At 42.1% G+C, this 24,352-nt stretch overlaps 1 protein-coding gene across 1 annotated transcript in view; it reads right to left on the reverse strand.

Moving 5' to 3' along the window:
* The window catches only part of LOC126272930 (lachesin-like), a 2,822,604-nt gene that overhangs the window by 2,144,464 nt on the left and 653,788 nt on the right, over positions 1 to 24,352 (reverse strand). The window contains exon 3 of the mRNA XM_049976227.1: positions 303 to 359. Coding sequence (XP_049832184.1) covers positions 303 to 327 — 25 coding nt within the window. The 5' untranslated portion in view covers positions 328 to 359. The remainder of the gene's footprint in view (positions 1 to 302; positions 360 to 24,352) is intronic.

Genomic DNA, 24,352 nt, shown 5'->3' on the forward strand with positions numbered 1-24,352 from the left:
CAAAAACACACAAAATCAGTTCATGAACCATAACGCGAAGTCTGTCACCACGTGGTTACACGTCTTCCGTCATTGTCCTTTTTCTATTTCGGGGTTTACATTTCAGATGACTACTGTGAGTTCCTGCTCGTGAAGGGAAAATCGTGATTTATCGCAGGTGATCTGTGGTGTAGTTAAGTGGCTGCTATAGTAACATCTTATATACAATCATATAACGGACGTTAACGATATCAAGCAAATTGAAGTTATTGACTATTACGTAAGAAAATTGCATTACTTAGTTGTTGTAATGATGAACTTACCTATTTCATTGGAACTGCAGTCCATGCAATTGCGTCACCAATGGAGATGATTGGTGTCTGTAACAAAAAGGAAGTATTAAAAGGACTGAGTACGCTATTATCTACGAGTATCTCGTAAGTTACGATAGGGAACGAAACACAGTTTAAACCACTTCATCTGAGTAAGGTTAGTTCTATTTCACAGTCAGTTTAAGAAGATATATTTTATAAGAAGAATAACACGTAATCACCATACATTGTAAGCAATGTCATCGCAAAATCGGTATTACATAAATACATAGATAAATAAATAAATAAAAAACTGGTGGGAAGTATATACAAATTATTGACATGATGAATACGACTGCCGATAAGAAGAAGGAAAATGTCTTTGCGACACCACCTTGGGTAGTGGGAACGCAGCACGCCGGAAAGTAAGGCCCATCCAAATCTTGTCATACGGAAACACGGCCATTACACCGGAATAAACTAGAATGTGGTTCCTTTGCAGGTAATATTCTTCCTTGGTGTAGATCTCACGTTTGACGTGGAGCGCAGTCACAAGAGTTGTTAGATTTCAAATTCATTGTCTTCCGTGCTGGAGCTCACCTTAGGACACATATTATTGTAGAATTCCCATATCATGTGTAGATTCCAACAGAAAATGACTACGAGTTGTGTAACAACAACCAATCTGTGCAATTGCACCTATAATTAATTCTTGTCATCGGATTTTTCGATAAAATTGCGTAATTGATGTTCTGATTTCATTTCTTTTTGTTTCATGCCATTATGTTAAGAAAACTGTGAATAAGTTTCAATGTGAATATTAATGTTTATGTCAAATGTCAAGTAGTATGATAATAGAATTGAAATGTAGCAAATGTTGAAACTGTTGTAAGATGTTTAAAGTGTAACTGTGCGTCTGATCCATACGTAGGCAATGTGTTCAATGTGTTAGGATGTGTAGAATGCAAAACCTCGGGTGAATACCCGGTCTGTCAGGGAGCAGTAAAAGGTGGATGGCAGGCGAGCGCGGGAAAATGCGAGCAGGCACTGCACGGCACAACGGGTACAGTAGTAGTTGGAGTCTGGCACTGGTTTGAGCAACACCTTCTGGAGCGAGGAGGCTCTCCTGGAAGACATAGCTTCACTGAGCCTCGGGTATGCCGTTTCAACGTCCACACAGCATGGCAAAATTTCATAGGCACTAAGAAGAATTAAAGTGCCGATACGTCAAGAGCCAATGCTGTGGCTGTATGTGTGCTCCGTGCCTCGCCATCTTGCCGCCCGCCAACCGCCGAATCGATACTAGCAGGTTGAAACTTTTAGTACTGTATTAAAGTGGATAAGAGAGTGAACTGTGTTTGTTTGGTGCAATAATAACCTAAATTTTACCAGAACTTTTCCATCATTTAATTATCCTCACAACTAAACTAGACAGGGTCCTTTGCAAATGTTGTGCAATCCGAGTGCTCCGAAATGAAAATTAAAATTTGTGTTCATAATAATTATTTGCAGAACTAGCTATATTAGAATGGTGTTTAAAGAAAAGTTTTGTTAATGAACCAGTAAATGAATAACGAAGGTCTAACAAAGTTGAAAGATAACTTTAGTATTGATATAGTAATTAAGTTTATTATTTCGAGACAGATTTAAAGGCATTTAAATGAGCAGTAAATAAGATGAAAAGAGTAGTTACTTATATACTGGAAACCTTGAACGCATAAGAAATTAGGTAACAATTTTTTTTTTAAATACAGCGATCGTAATAGTTTCGGGGTCCCCCTTCATTCATTCTGAAGTGTTGTAAATTGGTTTGACCAGCAAAAGTTAAATCCAATATAAAAGTCAAAATTTAGCAGTGTTTTGTCTTTATCAAAATTGACATTTTTGTGTGTAGCATGAAAGTACAATTTCTAGGGTAACCTATGCCCGATTTTAACCAGATTAATAGACAATATAAAGTTTTGTAGAAAACATTATAATGTAGTGTTATGTATTCATGCTTTTCCATATCAGCACTGAACGTTAAACTATCAGTTTCACAGATTTTCTACTATTTATGCAGTGTTACAACTTGTTGTTTCGCATGAATATATACGAACTTGTACAGGGAACTAACTCAGTTAATGCCTAATTCAGCTGGCGACCGTATTATATCACATTGTTAGCATCTTCCGGGTTGCTTTTCATCCATCCTGACGTGTAATTGCATTTCGGACTTGCTTGATGGATCATTGTTATTACAGAGTGGATGTAAGTCTGATTTGCCACCATTCAGGTACACGCGGTTGATATCTATATGAAAATCCTTTCTCATAAAGTGAATCCCGCTCACTTACCATAGCACAGGCTTTATCGAGTACTGTGTCACGGAGGTTACAAGTGTATTCCTAGTTAGCGGTTCGGTTTGTGATAGCTGCTCCATGGATGAGGTGAGGGTCTCTTAGCTCTCAACAATTTTGGCTTGTCTGCTTATTGTTCTGGTTCCATCGAGGAAGTGTACAATTCAGCAGATTATCACTGATTACTTAAATGACTGTGGTTCAAATGGTTCCAATGGCTCTCAGCACTATGGGACTCAACTGCTGTGGTCATCAGTCCCCTAGAACTTAGAACTACTTAAACCTAACTAACCTAAGGACATCAAACACATCCATGCCCGAGGCAGGATTCGAACCTGCGACCGTAGCAGTCGCACGGTTCCGGACTGCGCGCCTAGAATCGCGAGACCACCGCGGCCGGCTCAAATGACAGTGACAGTGGTATAAAAAGTATCCTCCTCCAGAGGCCATAAAAAGGCTTGCGGAATATTCATGTAGGTGTAGATAAGTGATCTAATTTATGTCAACCAATAATAATGTATTTAATTAGTTAAAAACAGTCTCAATCACGCAGTCGTTTATTAAAAATAAGACCGGTTGCTGCCTCTAGTAGTACGCCATCTTCAGATGATTTACCATCCAACTGACGACGATGACGCTTGGAACAGCTGTAGTGACCGCAGCCGCAAAACTTCAGAGGGTGAAACAAGTCATAATTTTAGTAAACAACCGTGGGATCGACACTGTTTTTTTTATTACTAATCTTACTATTACCTGGCAGATCGCTGTTTCCCAGTAATGTTATCTAAAATTATGAATAATGTTTCTCATTCTGTAAATATGATCTAAATACCGTTATATGAATACAGTCGAAACAACTTCATTTCTGAAAGCCGACTCGCAAAAGGGCAACAGGCGATGTTTGCGAGAAGCGAATAATTACCCGCACACAGACTGCGAGATTAATTCCTGAGGAACTCCAATGTATTTCGCTGGAGCCGTAAACACAAAGCAATTCGCGCGCTGAATTGGTGAACTGAGTTCAATGGCTGCGGGCGTCGAGCAGAAAACTCTGCAGAGCGCTTCCCGCCAAGCGCTGCCCGCTCAGCAAACGGCCAACAACTTTCGGTTGGTAGACGGCTCTTGCAGTTCTATTGCACACACGTTTTGCAGCAAACAACTGCTGTTATCATTTTCAGTTGTTAGTTATTTGGAAGAGTAGTAGGTATTTTATAAAGAGAATACGAATGAAAATATTTAAAATCCAGTGACAACCAATTAACACAACTATGTAAGGGTCTTACATTGAAAGAAAAAGGAACCAATATCATTCATTACCTATAATATAATGCGAGAAAAAGAGGTATAAGGCAATAACTTATGTTTCAGGATGGTTTCCTCAAGGCATGAATACATGTAATAATTGGTGGGTAAGACAGCTCTGTGTCTGATGAATAGCAATTGCATTTACCTGCAAAACCCAAACGAAATTTTATTCCGAAGTAACAGTTTTACTAAGTGTTATTTGCAAGTGCACTGTAGGACCACAAAAAGGAAGTGGCGCGCCACGAAGGAATTATCCGAATGGGACGGAAATCAGCAGTTGTGGTGTACACGTACAAACAAACAATTGATTGCAATTTCAGAAAAAAATGGATAATTTATTCAGGAGAAAGAGCATCACAAAAATTGACCAAGTCACTAACAAGCTGGACCACCTCTGACCCTTATGGAAGCAATTACGAGGGTGAGTCAAGTGAAAACCTCAAATCTCTAATAACAAATCGAAATTTCGCACTGTTATCCTGTAAGTTGGTAAGCGTAGTACAAACAGCGTGCAGAATGGCCTGTAGGCGGCACCATAGTGCAGATGCACACATACCGTCGCAGTATCAGTATAAAGATGGCCGCCCCACATGCGACTTGTACCAGGGAAGAATGGCGTTCTGTTATTCGGTTTTTGCGTAGTAAAGGTGTGAAACCTATTGAAATTCATCGACGAATGACAGTTCAGTCCGGTGATGCATGTTTGATACAGCAGCAAGTCTACGAATATAGTAGGAAATTCGCAAATGGTGTGACTTCACTGGAAGATGCTCTATGTCCAGGTCAGGCACAACGTGTTGTGACTCCACAGAACATTGCAACAGTTGAGGCCATAGTGTACAAAAACCACCGAGTGACACTGAATGACATTGTAGTATGTTTACAGATTAATCATTGGTCAGCACACCACATTTTGCATGATGTGCTCTAGTTCCACAAAGTGTCTGCAAAATGGGTGCCACAGCAGCTGACTCCTGAAATGACAGAACGACGTGTTGATGCTTGTGAAGAACAACTTCGGCGCTTTGAACGAGAAGGTGATGACTTGCTTGCAAGACTCGGTAGTGGGGGACGAAACCTGGGTTCACTTCCACCAACCGGAAACGAAGAGAGCGAGCAAGGAATGGCGCCATTCCTCATCACCAAAACCAAAGAAGTTTCGAACAGAACCATCAGCAGGGGAGGTTTTCTCTTTTGGGACGAGAAAGGCGTCATTTTGGAGCATTACATGACTAGAGGGACCACTGTCACCAGTGCATCATCCGCAGATATCCTAAAAAATCGTCTGCGGCCTGCAATCAAATCGAAGCGTCGTGGAATGCTGTCAGCAGGTGTCCTTTTGCAACATGACAATGCAAGGCCCACACTGCCCGTAGAACAGTTGCAGTCACTACAGACCTGCATTTTGACTTCTTCCTTATCCACCAAACTCACCAGTCCTAGCCCCAAGTGATTTCCATATGTTTGGACCACTCAAAGACGCAATGGGAGGAAAGAAGTTCCGTTCTGATGAAGAGGTACGCCACGCGGTGCATGGGTGGTTGCGCGGACTACCAAAAGAATTTCTTTATAAAGGAATATATGCACTATGTAAGCGCTGGAATACTTGCCCGTGGGGGAGATTTTGTTGAAAAGTAAAACAGCGTTGTACCACTTCCGCATAATAAATAACATTTTTATATTTTTTTAAATGTTTTCATTTGGCTCACCCTCGTATTTGGCTTGGAATTGATTGATAGTGTTGTCAGATGTCCAGTTGGCACTTTGGATCGTGGAAATTCCGAGATGATTGGAGGTCCTACATGTAATGCACCGAACGTTCTCATGTGTAGAGAGCGTGCTCTGTTGCGCTGCCGTCGTATTGTGCTTAGGCACTTTCTTGTTCATCTCTGGGAGTTTGGAGATTAAGGAGCGTTGAATTGCTCGTTAAAAAGAGAGGTCTCAGAGCAAGTGTGCAGCCATTAATTGGATGAAGGTGGCAACTGATAAAAGTGACGGGATTGCCTAGAGTTAATTCTTGCCAATAAATTTCATTATGTCTACATGGAAATTTGAGAGTTATTTTCTTGTGTAACTCTTTCGTATTGAGTGCGAAATGTATTTCTGTTTACGTGTTCTAGTGATTGTTCATGACGATTGTTAATAGCCAATTGAGGTGTGTTCAAAAACAAACCGAACTTTTGCTGTTTGTAAGGGATCCGTGATCCCACGAACATAGACGCTAGCATCCGACGCCCAGATCGACAGCAAACAGGGGTCGATTGTCGAGCGCTGCAGTAGGCAGTGAGACGAGTGTGTAGTAGTACTGGAGGCTGTCGAGTGAGAAGTGGTAGTGGAGAGACGGGAAAGAATGGTGATCGAGTAAAGTCACCGAAGTGCGACAGATGAGCGCGTCCCACCAATCGTCGGGGGGTGGACCCTCATCGATACCGATTCGCGAGTGATATGACACCAAAAGCGACAAGTGCCGAATTTCGTGTTTCGCGTCAACCGCGTCGGCCAGCAACAACCATGGATTGCAGTGAGGATTGTTGTGGATGTTAACCATCATCATTGCGTGTGACGAAATATCTAAAATCTGCAACCAATAAGAGACATAATCGTAATCAGATGTGTAAGGCGAAGGTAGCAACTGGCTCAGTATTTGTGTGTTAGTAGAAAGTATATATTAGTTTGTACATCGCAACCTTTGTGGTCCTTATAATAGACAAACTTTCAATCATTCCACTATTCAGTTGCAGAACAGCCGCACTCGGTTGAAATGCCCCCGAAACCACAGCAGAAAAACCGATAGCCTTTCATCCATTAAGCACACTGTCATATAATTATAATAATTAATTGTTTGGCGGCTTCAGTAAACTACACAGAATCCAGTAAAGAATTTAAACGGGGGTGTTTCATGTTATATCTATTTGAAGCACTGTCCCCTTCAAAATAGATCCCTCTACTGGCAATACGCCCTTCTCATCGTTTCTTCGACTTTGTAAAATCCACCTGGAATGCATTTTCAGTGATGACATTCTGGTCGCGTGACACATTGTCCTGAATCTCCTGTTTGGTTTGTGAACGACGTTCTTTCAACGCGACTTTAAGTTTGAAAACGAGGAAAAACTCTTCTGGTATAGATATTTTAATGAGTTAATGTGAATCAGATTTATACTGAAATATAAAAATATACTTCCAATTTTGACCTCCAGGTACAAAGCTGTCGCAGTGAATACAAGAAATAGTACAGAAATGTTTCCTTATGTAACGGATTAGTATCGGTATGTGGGCGGAAAAGGTCAAACAAATAGAATGGCAGAATGCTGATTTTATTTTCAGCCGCCGCTTACACACTATGTTCAATACAAGCACCGGAGTCGTCAAAGAAATGGTGCATCCATAAAATGACGTGATCAACAGTGTCTCTCAGTGGTACCAGTGGAAACTGAGCAATGTGCCCCTGTATAGTGGCCTTCAGAGCAGGTAGAGATCGGAGGTGTACCTGGTAAACGTGTTCTTTTATATATTTCCAGAGGTGATCTTGCTGGTCATGCATCTGGAAAACGTCCAGAGATGTTCGTAGATGGCCGCATTAAGCAGGGCTTTAACTGGATGACCAACATGAGGTGTTGTCCCTATCTTCCACGAAAACAGTGGTTTCCACACAGTTGCGCTATTCCAAAGCAGGAATCACATGCTGTACTAGGAGCTCTCACTAACGTGCACACGTCACGGTAACCCTGACAAGCCCTCAGTGTGTATAATCTTCAAAGAAGATCGGACCGAGATCGAAGGCTCTTATGAATCCACACCATACAGACACATACTGTGAGTGCACAATACACGGTTGAACTTCACCCAAAATTCGGAAGTCTGTTTCTTCAATGCAATCTGTAGTGTAATATGGGCCTTGTCACTCCACAGAGCATAGCTACCCCAAATGTCGTGAACTTCAGTCCGTACCAGAAACCGAAGAGCATATTCAGAACGTTGCTGTGGATTATGAGGTTTCAGTTGCTGCACCATTGGTATGTTGAATGGGTACCAGTGTAAAATAGACTGAAAAACTTTCCGTACTGTTCACTACGGGAGGGACAATTACCGTGACACTGCACGAATACTAGCACTATCCAGGGCACATGTTGCATGGTCAGTTATAGCAACAGCGATCTCTTCAGTAACTTTCACCAGGATAAGACGCCTTCTTCTTCCACATGCCACACCAAGCTGACTCATGCTTCCGAACTTCATTATCATATTTTTTAAACCATTTAATGAATTCTAGCGTCTCCTCAGACATTTTAATTAGCGATACACTCTAGGTGCAGCACTTCTCCACCCTGTATCACTGTCTATTTGGCAGGATGTGTTTCCAACTAAGAAAGCTAAAACAAATTTTTTGCCTGTTGGGTGCCGGCCTTGTTTTACGAGGCACTTGTCAGACAACGTTTTTAGTATTCATCGCTGAACTGTTCACTATTACTGCAGGTCTTTTCTTGCTGGGGGCCTGACAGTCTATTCTTACTCTGTCACCTCCCCCCCCCCCCTCCCCCGCCCCACACCGTGTCTGTTTGCAGTACACAGTGCTCACCTGAACTACCGGGTGATCAAAAAGTGAGTATAAATTTGTAAACTTAATAAACCATGGAATAATGTAAATAGAGAGGTAAAAATTGACACACATGCTTGGAATGACATGGGGTTTTATTAGAACCGAAAATAAAAACAAAGTATTGCTAGACGCTTGAAAAATCTCTTATCCGCGTCGTTTGGTGATGATCGTGTGCTCAGCCGCCACTTTCGTCATGCTTGGCCTCCCAGGTCCCCAGACCTCAGTCGGTGCGGTTATTGGCTTTGGGGTCACCTGAAGTCACAGGTCTGGTGAAGTCTCCAACTTACACCTGACACTCAGCTCAAGACCACCATCGGTCCTCGGAACGATGCTACAAAACGACAGCAGGGCATTAAAATTTTACCACTTCTACAGATATTATAAATTCGTACAGTTATTCAACATTTTTTGAATTTTGTAAACGACGTTTGTAGTACTTGTGGGCGTAGAGGAAGCTTTTGACAGTTTTCACTGGAATACTCTCTCTGAAATTCTGAAAGTTGCAGCGGTAAATTACAGGGAGCGGATGGTTATTTACAACTTGCACAGAAGAAAGACAGCAGTTATAAGAAACGAGGCCCTTGAAAAGGAAGCAGTGGTTGAGAAGCCAGTGATACAGATTAGTAGCGTCTCACCGGTGTCATTCCATCTGTACATTGAGCAAGCAGTGAAGAAATTAGGTTTGACTATCACATTGTACTTCTGTCAGAGACAACAAAGGACTTGGAAGAGCAGTTAAACGGAATGGACTGTGTCGTGAATGAGGGTATAAGATGAACTCTGACAAAAGCAAAACAAGGATAATGGAATGTAGTCGAATTAAATCAGGTAAGGCTGAGATAATTAGATCAGGAAACGAGACACTTAGAGCAGTAGATGAGTTTTGCTATTTGGGCAGCAAAATATCTGTTGATGATCGAGGTAGAGAGGATATAAAATGTAGGCTGTCTACGGCAAGAATAAGAGAAATTTGTTAACATTGAATCTAGGCAATCGTTTCTGAAAGTGTTTGTATGGAGTGTAGCCAAGTGTGAAAGAAAAACGTGAACGAAAAACAGTTTAGACAGGAAGATAATAGAAGCTTTTGAAATGTGATGCTAAGAAGAAAACTGAAGATTAGACGGGTAGAAAACGTATCGAATGAGAAGGTACGGAACAAAAATGGAGATTAGAAATTTGTGGGACAGCCTGACCAGAAGAATGGATTGGTTGATAGCATACGTTCTGGGAGATCCAGGAATCACCAAAATATTACCGCAGGGACACGTGGGCGTTAAAAATCAGAGGAAGGCCAAGAAATGAAAGGAGTAAGCGGATTCAGACGTTTGCAGTTGTTATAAGGATATGGTGAGGCCTGCACGGGATGGAGTAGCGTGGAGGGCTGCATTAAACTACTCTTCGGACACAACAACTAACGAAGACAACAAGGATGTTTTATTTTTTTTCCCGGAGTTATCGGGCCACATGCCCATCTTCAGTGGCCCTGTAAAATATACACAGTAATACAATATACAGGGAACTAAGAAACAGTCTGAAAACTTGTACGGCCGTTGCTGCGTATGTTGCGTTGAGAAATAACTGTTATGAAGAAAATTCGGTGTGTTACGCTTTTTACTATATAATTAGCATTGACATTCACCAGTCAGATCGTTGTGCTCGCAAATTCAAGCAGTTGCTCGCGATAAAAGGTTGAAATGCACCGACGTCTCTGGGACCGTAAGCTGTTACTTGTTCTAACGCTCACTGACAGTTAAAATGTGCCTTTTTCGAAAGTGATAAAATTATGCTATGCTATCAAAAGCTACATTTTTTCAGCTTGAGGAAACCAAACGAAGACCACGTTTGGTGACACTGTATCTGACATGCTTCTTGAATTTCCGGGAGCAACTATCTAATGCTGATTAAAATGGAAACGGTGTAATGCATCGAATGTTTTCTTAACGATTATTTCTCTTCGCAGCCTACTTTGGAACAGTGTTACAAGCTCTTCAGATTACCCTGTATAGCTGTAATCTTGGTCTGTTCAACTGTCGTGTTCTGCTCTCTGAATATGCTGCAGTTTCCACAAAAATGCATTGGAGGCATTACTTTCTGAATGTCTCTCGTACACTGGACTGACTTTTTACGGACTTGACGAAAAACAACGAAACAGTTCACTGAAAAACATGCAGAAATTAATCAAGCGACCCACTTAGCTTTTCTTCATTTGGAAAATGCCTTCGATAGAGTTAACAGAGAAAAATAGTGGAGCGCAATGGAGAAATGTAGCTATTCACACAATTTAATAAACACGTTACGAATCCAATACGAAAATACAGCAAGCATGTTAAATACAGGGTATCCCACCTAACACTGGCACGTCATATACTAACGAAGTTAAACATAAAATGCACAATCCCTACAAGTAAAGAAACATCCTATGTAACACGAAGTTACTGTTTTTTAACGACATATGAATATTTTTTATGAAAATGAAAACTAGAGGAATGTTTAGTGATAGCAGGCTTCTTTTCACCCCTCTAAGGCCGGCCTGTGTGGCCGAGTGGTTCTAGGCGCTACAATCTGGAACCGATCGACCGCTACGGTCGCACGTTCGAATCTTGCCTCTGGCATGGATGTGTGTGATGTCCTTAGGTTAGTTAGGTTTAAGTAGTTCTAAGTTCTAGGGGACTGATGACCTAAGATGTTAAGCCATTTGAACCATTTCACCGGTCTAAACGTCATATCTTTTGGAATACGTAGACCTTATAAATAGAAACGTAGCAACAGTTCCCTTCAGTAGTGCAGTAATGCCGTAATGCGGGTTGCTGTCCTGCAGCCTACTGTAGACAACCCTTGCTCTGCAAATTACGCCAGAAACATTGGCGTCGTCGCCAAATTTAAACCTCTACTTATTTCTGAAGTTATGAGGTTTAGAACAGTGAAAACTAGTCTACTGCCAGTAATTGCACTTCTGTTCATCATTTCTGCAGGAAAACGTACATGTGCCTTTAAAAAAATGCAACTTTGTGTTGAAGGTAGTGTTTGTTTACTTGTAGGGAATGTGCAAAATGGCTCTGAGCACTATAGAACTTAAAGGGAATAGGCATTCGTGACCATTGTGTGTGCCGATGACATAGGTGCATCCTTGGCAACTAGCATTTCTAACATTTGGTTCAGATTCTGAAATACAGGTACTTTAGTTGACAAGGTCACCCTGCATAAATGGAGAGATAGCAGAGGCTGTCCGGCACCGGTGTATCACTTGTCTCACGGTGTCTCAGAGACACTATTTACGCTATAGAAAACCACGTTTTATTGAGGTGTCAGAATAGAGAAAAAGACTGGCCTGTATGGTGTTTTTTATACAGAAGATGCCACAGTCTTAAAGAGAAAAGGAGAATGACAAACAAAAAGAAATTTATATTATAATCGTAACAGTCAACTGTTACTGTATGAGTAGATCCATAGACGCACTAAGAAAACTGAAGGAACATTATTTTCATCATAGCAGCAACACGAGCAACCGTTACGAAATTGTCTCAAATGAAAAACAGCTCACAGTTGCACTAATTTAGTTTATTCTAAGTCTTGAGCATTGTTTCAACTGTAATAACATAGCCTTCTTCAGAAGTCATAAGCTTTTAAAAGCATATGACTTCTGTAGAAGGCTATATTATTATAGTTGTAACCATGGTCATGATTTAGAGGCCGGCCGCAGTGGTATCGCGGTTCTAGGCGCGCAGTCCGGAACCGTGCGATTGCTACAGTCGCAGGTTCGAATCCTGCCTCGGGCATGGATGTGTGTGATGTCCTTAGGTTAGTTAGGTTTAAGTAGTTCTAAGTTCTAGGGGACTAATGACCACAGCAGTTGAGTCCCATAGTGCTCAGAGCCATTTGAACCATTTGAAGCATGATTTAGAGTAAACATAATTAGTGCAACTGTGCGCTGCTTTTCATTCGAGATTAAAGGAACAGTTTTCATGGGACTGGGGTGTCTCAGATCTGGAAGCATATGAACAACAAATAACAAGTCACAAAACAATATTATGAGCGTAGTTTTATACATTAAATGCCATTCCCGCACTTCTCCATGGAAGTGGTCATTTAGTCACGAAAAAGCAAGAACTACTCGGCTGAAATGAGACTGGTTGTTTGATTTGTGAGCGGGGACTAAACAGCGACGTCTTCGGTCCCAATGGACTAAGTAAGAATGTGGAAAGATATCGGCAGTGCTCTCTTCAATGGAACCATCCCGGCATTTGTCTGAAGGGATTTAGGGGAATCACGAAGGCCTAAATCAGGATGGCCGGAGGCGGGTTTTGAACCGTCGTCCTCCCGAATGAGCGTCCAATGTGCCAACCACTACGCCGCCTCGCTCGGTCGAACATATTGGAATGAACAGCAGCAGACTACCTTAAAAAGTCAAGAAACAGTTTAAGAAAAGCAAGGAAAAGATGGACGCCGTAGCAGGGTAAAGGCGTAATCTAGGATGGGGCAAATAAAAGTGGCCCGGATGATTAGATACGATTTGACTTGCACGTAAGCAAACAACCACACCCTGTGACGTGCACACCACGTGTACTTCCGTCACGTGATCCATACCGGTTCACAGAGTAGTGCGGGCTGCATTGTTATGAGTGGAGCAGTGCAAAGGTGACACTGGCACTCACAGTGGACCAGAGGGTGTTCATTTTGGAAAGTTAGTGAGAACAGAATCGTGGAAACTGTGTGGTGAAATGTGTGATGAGATGTTTAATGGCGTCAAAATGCCAGGAAAGAGTCCCATACAATGATTAGTCCGCAACTGGCATCAGGCAGGATGTCTTTTGAACAAGTCAGAAAACATTCCAAAACGTGGCCGCACAGCAGAGAATGTGGCTGCAGTTCTCCAGAAATTGATTCGGAGTTCCACCACATCAACCCGACACCTGTCGCAAGAGACGAATATGAGGACGAAGGCTCCAACCGGATCTGCACAAACATCCCTACTGAGTGTCTGTTGTTCATGCGTTGAAACGAGAAGATGCTTTTCTCAGCGCCTCCAGTTTTGTGAGTCGCTGTTTACTGAGTTATGGCTTGGTCATGGGTCTGAACATTATGTCTGAAGACATCTCAACGCACAGACTCACATATTCCGGGCAAGTGGAGAATCTGTGTAACTTCCACGAATGACCGTTGCATGATCAGAAGATTGAGGTTTGTGCAGTGTCTGCAAGCTGAATTATTGGGCCCATCTTTTTTCATCAAACGCTGACTTCAGCGCGTTAAACTGCGAACATTTTGAAACCATACCTGTCAGCATGAACAGAGGAGGGAAGGGTCAACTGTTACTTTCAACATGATCGAGCAACTGCCCATAGAGCCAGCCAAACCTCGGAGCACATTAAAAAATCTTCAAGGCTGACAGTCCAGCCACGTCGCAGCCCTAGCCGGCCACCCGGATCACGTGATCTGTCAGTGTGCGTGAGTGGGGGGTCCCTCAAGTCTAAGGTGTATCGCAAAGTCCCTCGCACTCTTCAAGAACTTCAGCTGAACATTTTGCATCAGACTGCAGCAATTCCTACAGTCCAGCATATAACAATACCTCCACTAACAGTTAATCACTTCAAAAGTTATCACGTCGCGCACTCACAGTATGATCTTTTTATTGCGCAGTTAAAAGGTCTTTAATTTGGCAGGTATTGCTACAGCAACTGATTACAGTCACTGAAGAAAATTAACAATAATATCACTTATCTTGTATTTGCAATCCAACGGCGATCTCACTCTGGCTTTGGGTCGTAATTAAAAATGTTGTCTAGGTAGCATGACTATCGCGGTTGGTGCGAAGGCACTCGCATGTTAATTACACCGACTTGAAGAACTTACGAAGACAATCTTTCAGAATTAATTTGATGATTTATGTTTTTCATTCCAATGTGCTTCATACTTTTTTAAACAATGGGCACTTGAAAATAATTCTTGATACTCACTTTTCACAAAAATACACATTTCTTAAACTTTTGATGCTTTCGCATGTTCAAAACATTACTTCCTCATATAATTTCGCAGCCGTCACTGCTCTTAATGAACCTCACAACATTTTTCATTGACCACAACTCAGCCTCATCTTTCATTTCCAATACAAGGTCAAGACTGTTCGTATTCAAAACAAAAACTTGACTACGCTGTACGCTTCCGCGCCAAAAGTCACAAGCGAGCATCAAAGATAGCAATAAGTACAAAGATATTCACAATAGATATTATATCGATTTCAACATCTCAAAATACCGACGGACATAGATATAAAAATGAAAAATATGAGACATTACGTAGAAAAAGGGTGCTGACAGATGTGAAAATTAACGAACAATAAGTTTAATAAGTCACGGATGCAAAATACTAACGCATATTCTCTACAGACGAATGGAAAAACTGGTAGAAGCTGACCTCGGGGAAGATCAGTTTAGATTCCGCAGAAATGTTGGAACACGTGAGGGAATACTGACTCTACGACTTATCTTAGAAGCTAGATTAAGGAAAGGCAAACCTACGTTTCTAGCATTTGTAGACTTAGAGAAAGCTTTTGATAATGTTGACTGGAATACTCTTTCAAATTCTGAAGGTGGCAGGGGTAAAATACAGGGAGCGAAGGCTACTTACAATTTGTACACAAACCAGATGGCAGTTATAAGAGTCGAGGGGCACGAAAGGGAAGCAGTGGTTGGGAAGGGAGTAAGATAGGGTTGTGGCCTATCCCCGACGTTATTCAATCTGTATATTGAGCAAGCAGTGAAGGAAACAAGAGAAAAATTCGGAGTAGTTATTAAAATCCATCGGGTAGAAATAAAAACTTTGGGGTTCGCCGATGACATTGTAATTCTGTCAGAGACAGAAAAGGACTTGGAAGAGCAGTTGAATGGAATGGACAGTGTCTTGAAAGGAGGGTATAAGATGGACATCAACAAAAGTAAAACGAGGATAATGGAATGTAGTCCAATTAAGTCGGGTGATGCTAAGGGAATTAGATTAGGAAATAAGACACTTAAAGTAGTAAAGGAGTTTTGCTATTTGGGGAGCAAAGTAACTGATGATGGTCGAATTGGAGAGAATATAAAATGTAGACTGGCAATGGTAAAGAAAGCGTTTCCGAAGAAGAGGAAATTGTTAACATCGAGTATTGATTTTAGTGTCAGGAAAACTTTCTGAAAGTATTTGTATGGAGTGTAGCCATGTGTGGAAGTGAAACATGGACGATAAACAGTTCGGACAAGAAGAGAATAGAAGCTTTCGAAATGTGGTACTACAGAAGAATGCTGAAGATTAGATGGGTAGATCATATAACTAATGAGGAGATATTGAATAGGATTGGGGAAAAGAGAATTTTGTGGCACAACTAGAAGAAGGGATCGGTTGGTAGGACATGTTCTGAGGTATCAAGGGATCACCAATTTAGCACTGGGGGGCAGCGTGGAGGGTAAAAATCGTAGAGGGAGACCAAGAGATGAATACACTAAACAGATTCAGAAGGATGTAGGTTGCAATAGGTATTGGGAGATGAAGAAGCTTGTACAGGATAGAATAGCATGGAGAGCTGCATCAAACCAGTCTCAGGAATGAAGACCACAACAACAACAACGTAGAAAAATATTCATTATCTGCGGTATCGAAAAATAGGGTTGGCTTGTGGTAATGGTTTCGCAAATCAAGAACCATTACAAACTTGGATCCGCCTACAGAAACTTGCTAACCGGGGCCCAAAAGTGCAATGATACGAATGGTGGTCACTTTCAACATCTGCTGTAGTCAGGTTAGTGCTGTACTTCCTTTCTTGTGCTGCGTTTCTTTGTATCCTGGAACTCTGTTCCTTGGGCCAGTTTTGTTTGCCTCACCGTGTAGCTAAACTGCAGAAGAAGAATGTGGTGGAGGGGGAAATGTAGCCTAAGTCATCGACGCTGGTAGTCAGTGAAGGTAATATTTCCGTGTTGCCGCGTTCCTCGTTAAATAAGCTGCGCCCTAGTGCAGCCGCTAATGTTGAGGGCCGGCCAGGCTATTATTCGCGCCCGTCTGTGAGGTGAGGTGAGGCGAGGTGAGGCGGGGCTGCAGCCCCTGTGGCCGGGCCATCATCTCGGCCCTGGCGCTGTAATCGCCCAGCGCCAGATCGCGCGATCCATCATCCCCCGCCCTGCACCTCCGTTGTTTTTTCAGGGCATGCCGGCGGTCCGGGACCCTGCGTGCTGCGCTGTGTGCGCCAGACACCCCGCGCCGGCTGTTAATGTTTATTAATGTCCGAGGCCCGCGCGCCCACAATAAAACTCTATTACGGCGCGTATAATGGGCGCCCCTCGTCCTGGGGGGCTCCCTTATGAGCGCAAAACCTCGCGGAGCGCCGCCGCGGCAGTCTGCGAAAAAATAAATAAGGTTCGCGGTTAATGGCGCCGCAGGGGGAAGCCGCCGGCCACCTCGCCTTGTAGCCGGTAGCCGCTTCCGTGCCCTACACCTGGACTACACCTGCTGTTCTGCTGACACATGGCCCGTCAAGAGGCTGTCTGAGGCGGCATATAAGCTAGCGCGAGAAATATTATTTACCCGCTTAAAGGAGCACAGTGTTAGCTTTGGTGCGCGGTAGATGGCAAGATGGCCTTCTCTCATATGATATACTGCGAACTATGGATGAAGGGTAACGGGCAGATTCCATACACACTAACGACCAAAAACGTTATGACCACGTGCTTAATAGTTTGCTGATTGTGCGGCTGGTCTTGGCGGACGTTCGAGTCTTCCCTCGGGCATTAGTTTGTGTATTTTAGATTAAGTGGGGCACGACGTCAAACGGGCCGACTTGGAGCTGTCTACACTTTTACAAATAAATTCATAAAACTTTGTCAGCATGACCAGGATGATTTCAGGATTCACACTCATAGCAGTGGCAGTGCAAAAACATAACAAAATAAATTTTCTTAGATATGAAATTTCATCATTTTTTCGCTTACTGTTGGCTGCATTTGTTGCTATAGGTATATTTTTCTTGACAAGTAAGAGAGATTCTTTGATGAATTTTGCACATCATACAAACCATACTTACAGGTGTATGTAACTCTAGAATTTTCCAAATCTATTAAATACTGTGGTAAAAATTGAGATAATTAACTACAAAATTTGATTTTGATCTAAACATCTGTAAGTATGGTTTGTATGTTGTGCAAAATTCATCGAACAGTCTATCTCACTTATGAAGAAAAGTGTACCTATAGCAACAAAGGCAGCAAATAGTAAGTGAAAAAAATTATGAAATTTCACATGTAAAAAAATTCTTTTGTTATGTTTTTGAACTCCCGCTGCTACGGGTGTGAATCCTGAATCCTTCCTTGTCATGCTGACAAAGTTTTATGAATGTACTTGTAAAAAGTATAGACAGTGGAAATTAAAATGTCCTGTGGTGCCTCTCCTGTTCCAAGTTGGCCCGTTTGACCTCCTACCCCCCTTAAGTAGTGTGTAAGCTTAGGGACTGATGACCTTAGCAGTTAAGTCCCATAAGATTTCACACACACACAATAGTTTGTTGGGCAAATTTTGTATCACAACATATCACCGATTCTGCAGTTCGTTGCTAGATTTGCGGAGTTTTCACCAGTCATGTGCTTCCTATAAATAACTGACCGCTTATTACCGTCCGCGGTGATGGCGCCAGATAGCGGCTCAGAAGACAACCATTGGATTCACATCAGGCGAATTTGGTGGACAAGACATTAACATGATTTCACTATAATGCTCCTCGAACCACTATAGCAGTTTCTTGGTTTCGAGACGCAACAGGTTTACTGATGAAAGGTGACACTGTCGCGAAAGAAGACACCAAGCAACAATGGGTGCAGGTGGGTCGCAGCTGTCAGAGTGTCTTCAAGTGCAACTACAGGTCCCCTGTTAGCGCAGGAGAATGTCTGTCACATCATAATACAGCTTTGTGATGCGGCGCACGTTTCTAGCAGCCGTTCGCCTGATGACGGCGTTTGTGGGGACGGCCACAGACATGGTGCAGCAAAAGCTTGATTCATCCGACGAGTCGACAAGTTTCGAGTGATACAGGGTGCAAAATCGATGATCTCAAGTCCACTACAATCGTAATTGACGATGTCGTTTCGTCATGTAATTCCTATAACTGGCCGCTTATTACCTTACGTGGTGATGGCGCCCGACAACGCGCAGAAAGGGAACCACTAGATTTACATCAAGCGAATTTGGTGGGCAGGACAATAACGTGCAGGCAAAGGGGTCACTTCCTGCGGAGCCCCTTCGTCAACAATGTCCGTTGAATGGTCTGGCCCTAAACACATGTGCATCCACCAGGATTGTGCTATTTCGCCAGAGGTGCAAAAGATCTCCTTCTATCCTACTTTACAGAGCGGACTACCGCCCCAACCCCACCTACTCTGAAGAGTCGTGGATGTCCAACCACTTGGAGCCTGTTGTTGTGGTCTTCAGTCCTGAGACTGGTTTGATGCAGCTCTCCATGCTACTCTATACCGTGCAAGCTTGTTCATCTCCCAGTACCTACTGCCGCCTACATCCTTCTGAATCTGCTTAGTTTATTAATCCCTTGGTCTCCCTCTACGATTTGCACTCTCCAATACTAAATTGGTGATCCCATGATGCCTCAGAACATGTCCTACCAACCGATCCCTTCTTCTGGTCAAGTTGTGCCACAAACTCCTCCCCAATTCTATTCAATACTCCCTCACTAGTTATGTGATCTACACATCTAATATTCTGCATTCTTCTGTAGCACCATATTTCGAAAGCTTCTGTTCTCTTCTTGTCCAAACTATTTATCGTCCATGTTTCACTTCCATACATGGCTACACTCCATACAAATACTTTCAGAAACGACTTCCTGACACTTAAATCAATACTCGATGTTAACAAATTTCTCTTCTTCAGAAACGCTTCCCTTGTCATTGCCAGGCTACATCTTATATGCTCCCTACTTCGACCATCATCAGTTATTTGGCTCCCCAAATAGTAAAACTCCTTTACTACTTTAAGTGTGTCATTTCCTAATCTAATTCCCTCAGCATCACCCGACTTAATTCGACTACATTCCATTATCCTGATTTTGCTTTTGTTGGTATTCATCTTCTACCCTCCTTTCAAAACACTGTCCATTCCGTTCAACTGGTCTCGTGGTTAAGGCACTCAGTCCGGAACCGCGTGACTGCTACAGTCGCAGGTTCGAATCCTGCCTCGGGCATGGATGTGTGTGAAGTCCTTAGGTTAGTTAGGGTTAAGTAGTTCTAAGTTCTAGGGGACTTATGACCACAGCAGTTGAGTCCCATAGTGCTCAGAGCCATTTGAACCATTCCGTTCAACTGCTCTTCCAAGTCCTTTGCTGTCTCTGACAGAATTACAATGTCATCGGTGAACCTCAAAGTTTTTATTTCTTCTCCCTGGATTTTAATATCTACTCCGAAATTTTCTTAAGTTTCCTTTACTGCTTGCTCAATATACAGATTGAATAACATCGGGGAGAGGCCGCAACGTTGTCTCATTCCCTTCTCAACCACTGCTTCCCTTTCACGTCCCTCGACTCTTGTAACTGTCATCTGGTTTCTGTACAAATTGTAAATAGCCTTTCGCTCCCTATATTTTACTCCTGCCACATACAGATTTTGAAAGAGAGTATTCCAGTCAACATTGTCAAAAGCCTTCTCAAAGTCTATAAATCCTAGAAACGTATTTTTGCCTTTTCTTAATCTTTCTTCTAAGATATGTCTTGGGGTCAGTACTGCCTCCAACATTTCTACGGAATCCAAACTGATCTACCCCGAGGTCAGATTTTACCAGTTTTTTTCCATTCGCCTGTAATGAATTCGCGTTAGTATTCTGCATCCATGACGTATTAAAGAGATTGTTCGGTAATTTTCACATCTGTCAACACCTGGTTTCTTTGGGATTGGATTTATTATATTCTTCTTCAAGTCTGAGCGTATTTCGCCTGTTTCATACATCTTGCTCACCAGGTGGTAGAGTTTGGTCAGGACTAGCTATGCCAAGGCCGTTAATAGTTCTAATGGAATGTTGTCTATTCCCGGAACCTTGTTTCGACTCCAGTCTTTCAGTGCGCTGTCAAACTCTTCACGCAGTATCATATCTTTCATTTCATCTTCATCTACATCGTCTTCCATCCCTGCTTAGCCACTTTGCACTTCCTGTCGATCTCTTTTTTGCCTGCTTCATTTACTGCATTTTTGTATTTTCTCCTTTCGTAAATTAAACTCATCATCTCTTCTGTTACCCGAGGATTTCTACTAGCTCTCGTCTTTTTGCCTACCTGATCCTCTGCTGCCTTCACTATTTCATCCCTCAAAGCTACCCATTCTTATTCTACTGTATTTCTTTTCCCCATTTCTGTCAATTGTTCTCTTATGTTCTCACTTAAACTCTGTACAAGCTCTGCTTTAGTTAGTTTATCCAGGTCACATCCGCTTAAATTACCACCTTTTTGTAGTTTCTTTAGTTATAATCTACAGTTCATAACCAATAGATTGTGGACAGAATCCTCATCTGCCCCTGGCAATGTTTTACAACTTAAAACCTGGTTCCTAAATCTCTGTCTTACCATAATATAATCTATCTGAAACCTTTTAGTATCTTCAGGGTTCTTCAATGTGTACAACCTTCTTTGATGATTCTTAGCCAAGTGTTAGCTATTATTAAGTTATGCTCTGTGCAAAATTCTACCAGGCGGCTTCATCTCATTTGTTAGCCCCAATACATATTCACCTACTATGTGTCCTTCTCTCCCTTCTCCTACTATCGAATTCCATTTTCTCATGACTATTAAATTGTCGTCCCCCTTCACTATCTGAATAATTTCTTTTGTTTCACGATACATTTCATCAATCTCTTCGTCATCTGCGGAGCTAGTTGGCATATGAACTTGCACTACTGTAGTAGGCGTGGGCTTCGTGTCTATCGTGGTCACAATAAAGCGTTCACCATGCTGTTTGTAGTAGCTTAGCCGCCCTCCTAATTTTTTATTCATTTTTAAACCTACTCCTGCATTACCCCTATTTGATTTTGTGTTTATAACCATGTAGTCACCTGACCAGAAGTCTTGTTCCTCCTGTCACCGAACTTCGCTAATTCCCACTATATCTAACTATAACGTACCCGTTTATCTTTTTAAATTTTCTAACCTACCTGCCTGATCAAGGGATCTGCCATTCCAAGCTCAGATCCGAAGAACGCCATTTTTCTTTCTCCTGGCAACGACTTCCTCTTGAGTAGTCCCCGCCCGGAGATCCGAATGGGGGACTATTTTACCTCCGGAATATTCTACTCAAGAGGACGCCATCATCATTGTATTAATCAGTATAGCTGCATGCCCTCGGGAAAAATTACGGCTGTAGTTTCCCCTTGCTTTCAGCCGTTCGCAGTACCAGAACAGCAAAACCGTTTTGGTTAATGTTACAAGGCCAGATAAGTCAATTATCCAGACTGTTACCTCTGCAACTACTGAAAGGGCTTCTGCCCCTCTTCGGGAACCACACGTTTGTCTGGCCTCTCAACGGTAAGGTCCATGGTTCATGGGGGGGTTAGAGCCTAGTGATACTTTTATACTGCCCTTCTATAACATTCCGTAGATGCTCACGATAGTAGTTCGCGAACATTCGACCAACTTCGCCGCTTTCAGATACTCGTTGACAGGCTCTGCGTAATAATAATCTGCCCTTTGACATAGTCGCAGATCTGAGTGGATTTCTCCTTTTGCAGCGCGTATCTTTGATAGGATAGTGCCCCACCCCTCTCTGTTAAACTTCCGTACTTTTCTTACCGTGTCACGTGCTCGCAATGCCACCAAGAGGCATCCAACCTTACAGCAGGCAGTAGTCATAATATTTTGGCTTATCACTGTAAGTAGATTTCTGAAAAGCATTCGAGACGGTCCCCCACTGAAGACTTTTAAGGGGGAATGTATGTGAATTTCCAGTACTTTGAAAAAAGAATCCTAGTAACGTCTAAAGTTTTCAAGGCAATATAGCTTAATGTGGCACAGCTGTTAAGCAATGTTACATGGAGACAAACATACTTTTGCAAACCTATTTAAGTTATACATTTTCTATCACAGAGAATTCAAACTTTTTCAACAAGGAGTATACAAACGTTCTGTTTCTGAAGGATCTGTCAGAAGGAATGTAATTTCTTTTTGTAAAAAAATTGATAAACCGTTATTACAAATATCTGTCGAAGAGAATACTGATGACTTCTTTTATGACTTTTTAGCTTTCGATTTTTTGTGGAAAAATCATACCAAATATTAGGACCTTTCTTTTATATAAATGCCTTACAATTGTAGCAAATGAAATTTCCTTCTACAGCACGTTTCACATTAGTACTGACTAATTGCTTGCCACATTTAAGTATCACAGTGTCAATGGTTTGTGAGGAATAGGTACAGAAGGTTGCCAAAATGCAAGTAATGTCAGCTGAATGAGTTCTTCTGTTATCTATTTCCTTCAGTATCGACAGTGTAAAAGATCCTGGATCAAATCCTAGCGTCTGTAGAGACTGCAGTCTGACAACATTTAGCAGAGTTAAAAACCAAATACAGCAACTTACGCAGAAACTTCATCAGCAGTTGTGAAAATAAATATTCTCTTGGTTTTCGTATCAGGGAGTTGTAACTTTCATTAGCAGTTTTTCCATGTACACACTTTATTAGAATTTTTGGATCTGCTAAACACCAACATATTCCTTCCACATTGTGATTGCAAACAACTGGAAGAAACCACAGCAGTAATAAATAATATGAGGAATCGGAGAAAACAAAGGGCCAAGGCCCAGAGAAAGCTATTGTTATTTATTATTTTTATCACACTTAACAGTGGAATTGGAACGTAATATTCAGAAATTAAAATTTCAGTACCATGCAGTAAATGAAGATCCAATAAAAAGTTGTCAACATTTTGACCGATTTTGTGTACATCCCCCCTTAACCGGGGTTCACAGATGTGGAATACTTTCCCAGACAAATGTGTGGCTCGAAGGCTTCTAAAGTAATAGAAGCCAGTGTGTTGCCCCCGACAGAAGTGTGATAGGACTGCTATTATTTTCTGTATGCATAAATGATTGGGCGGATAGAGTGGACAGCTATCTCCGATTCTCTGCCGATGATACAGTGATGTACTAGAAGGTGTTGAAGTTGAGTGAGTGTAGAAGGATGCAACATGACTTAGACAAAATTTATTGTTGGTGTGATTACTGGCAGCTAGTTCTAAATGTATAAAAATGTGAGTTATTGTGGATGAGGATGAAAAACAGACACATAATGTTCGAACCCAGCATTAGTAGACTCCTGCTCGACACGGTCAAATCGTTTACATGTCTGGCCATAATGATGCATAGCGTTATGAAATTGAACAAGTACGTGAGGACTGTGCTGTGGAAGACGAATGATCGATATAGGTTTACTGAGAGATTTCTGGGAAAGTGAGGTTCATCTGTCCAGGAAAAAACTAATGAGAGTGTTTTGGATCCCTGCCTAGTCGCAGCAAAGGAAGATACAGAGGAAATTCGGGGGCGGGCTACAGGGATGCATCGATCTTTTCAGGCAACACTACTGAAAAAAGTTAGAGTATCGGCATTTGAAGCTGACTGCAGAACGATTATACTGGTGCCAACATACATTCCGCGCCATGAGCACGAAGATGGGATACAAGAAATAAGAGCCCATACGGAGACATATAGACCTTAATTATTTCCCTCGCTTTGTTTGCGAGTGGAACAGGAAAGGAAACGACTAATAGTGATACGGGGTACCCTCCGCTGCGCGCCGTATGGTGGGGTATCGAGTAGGTGTA

The sequence above is a fragment of the Schistocerca gregaria genome, chromosome 5 (genome assembly GCF_023897955.1).
Source record: "Schistocerca gregaria isolate iqSchGreg1 chromosome 5, iqSchGreg1.2, whole genome shotgun sequence".
NCBI lineage: Eukaryota > Metazoa > Arthropoda > Insecta > Orthoptera > Acrididae > Schistocerca > Schistocerca gregaria.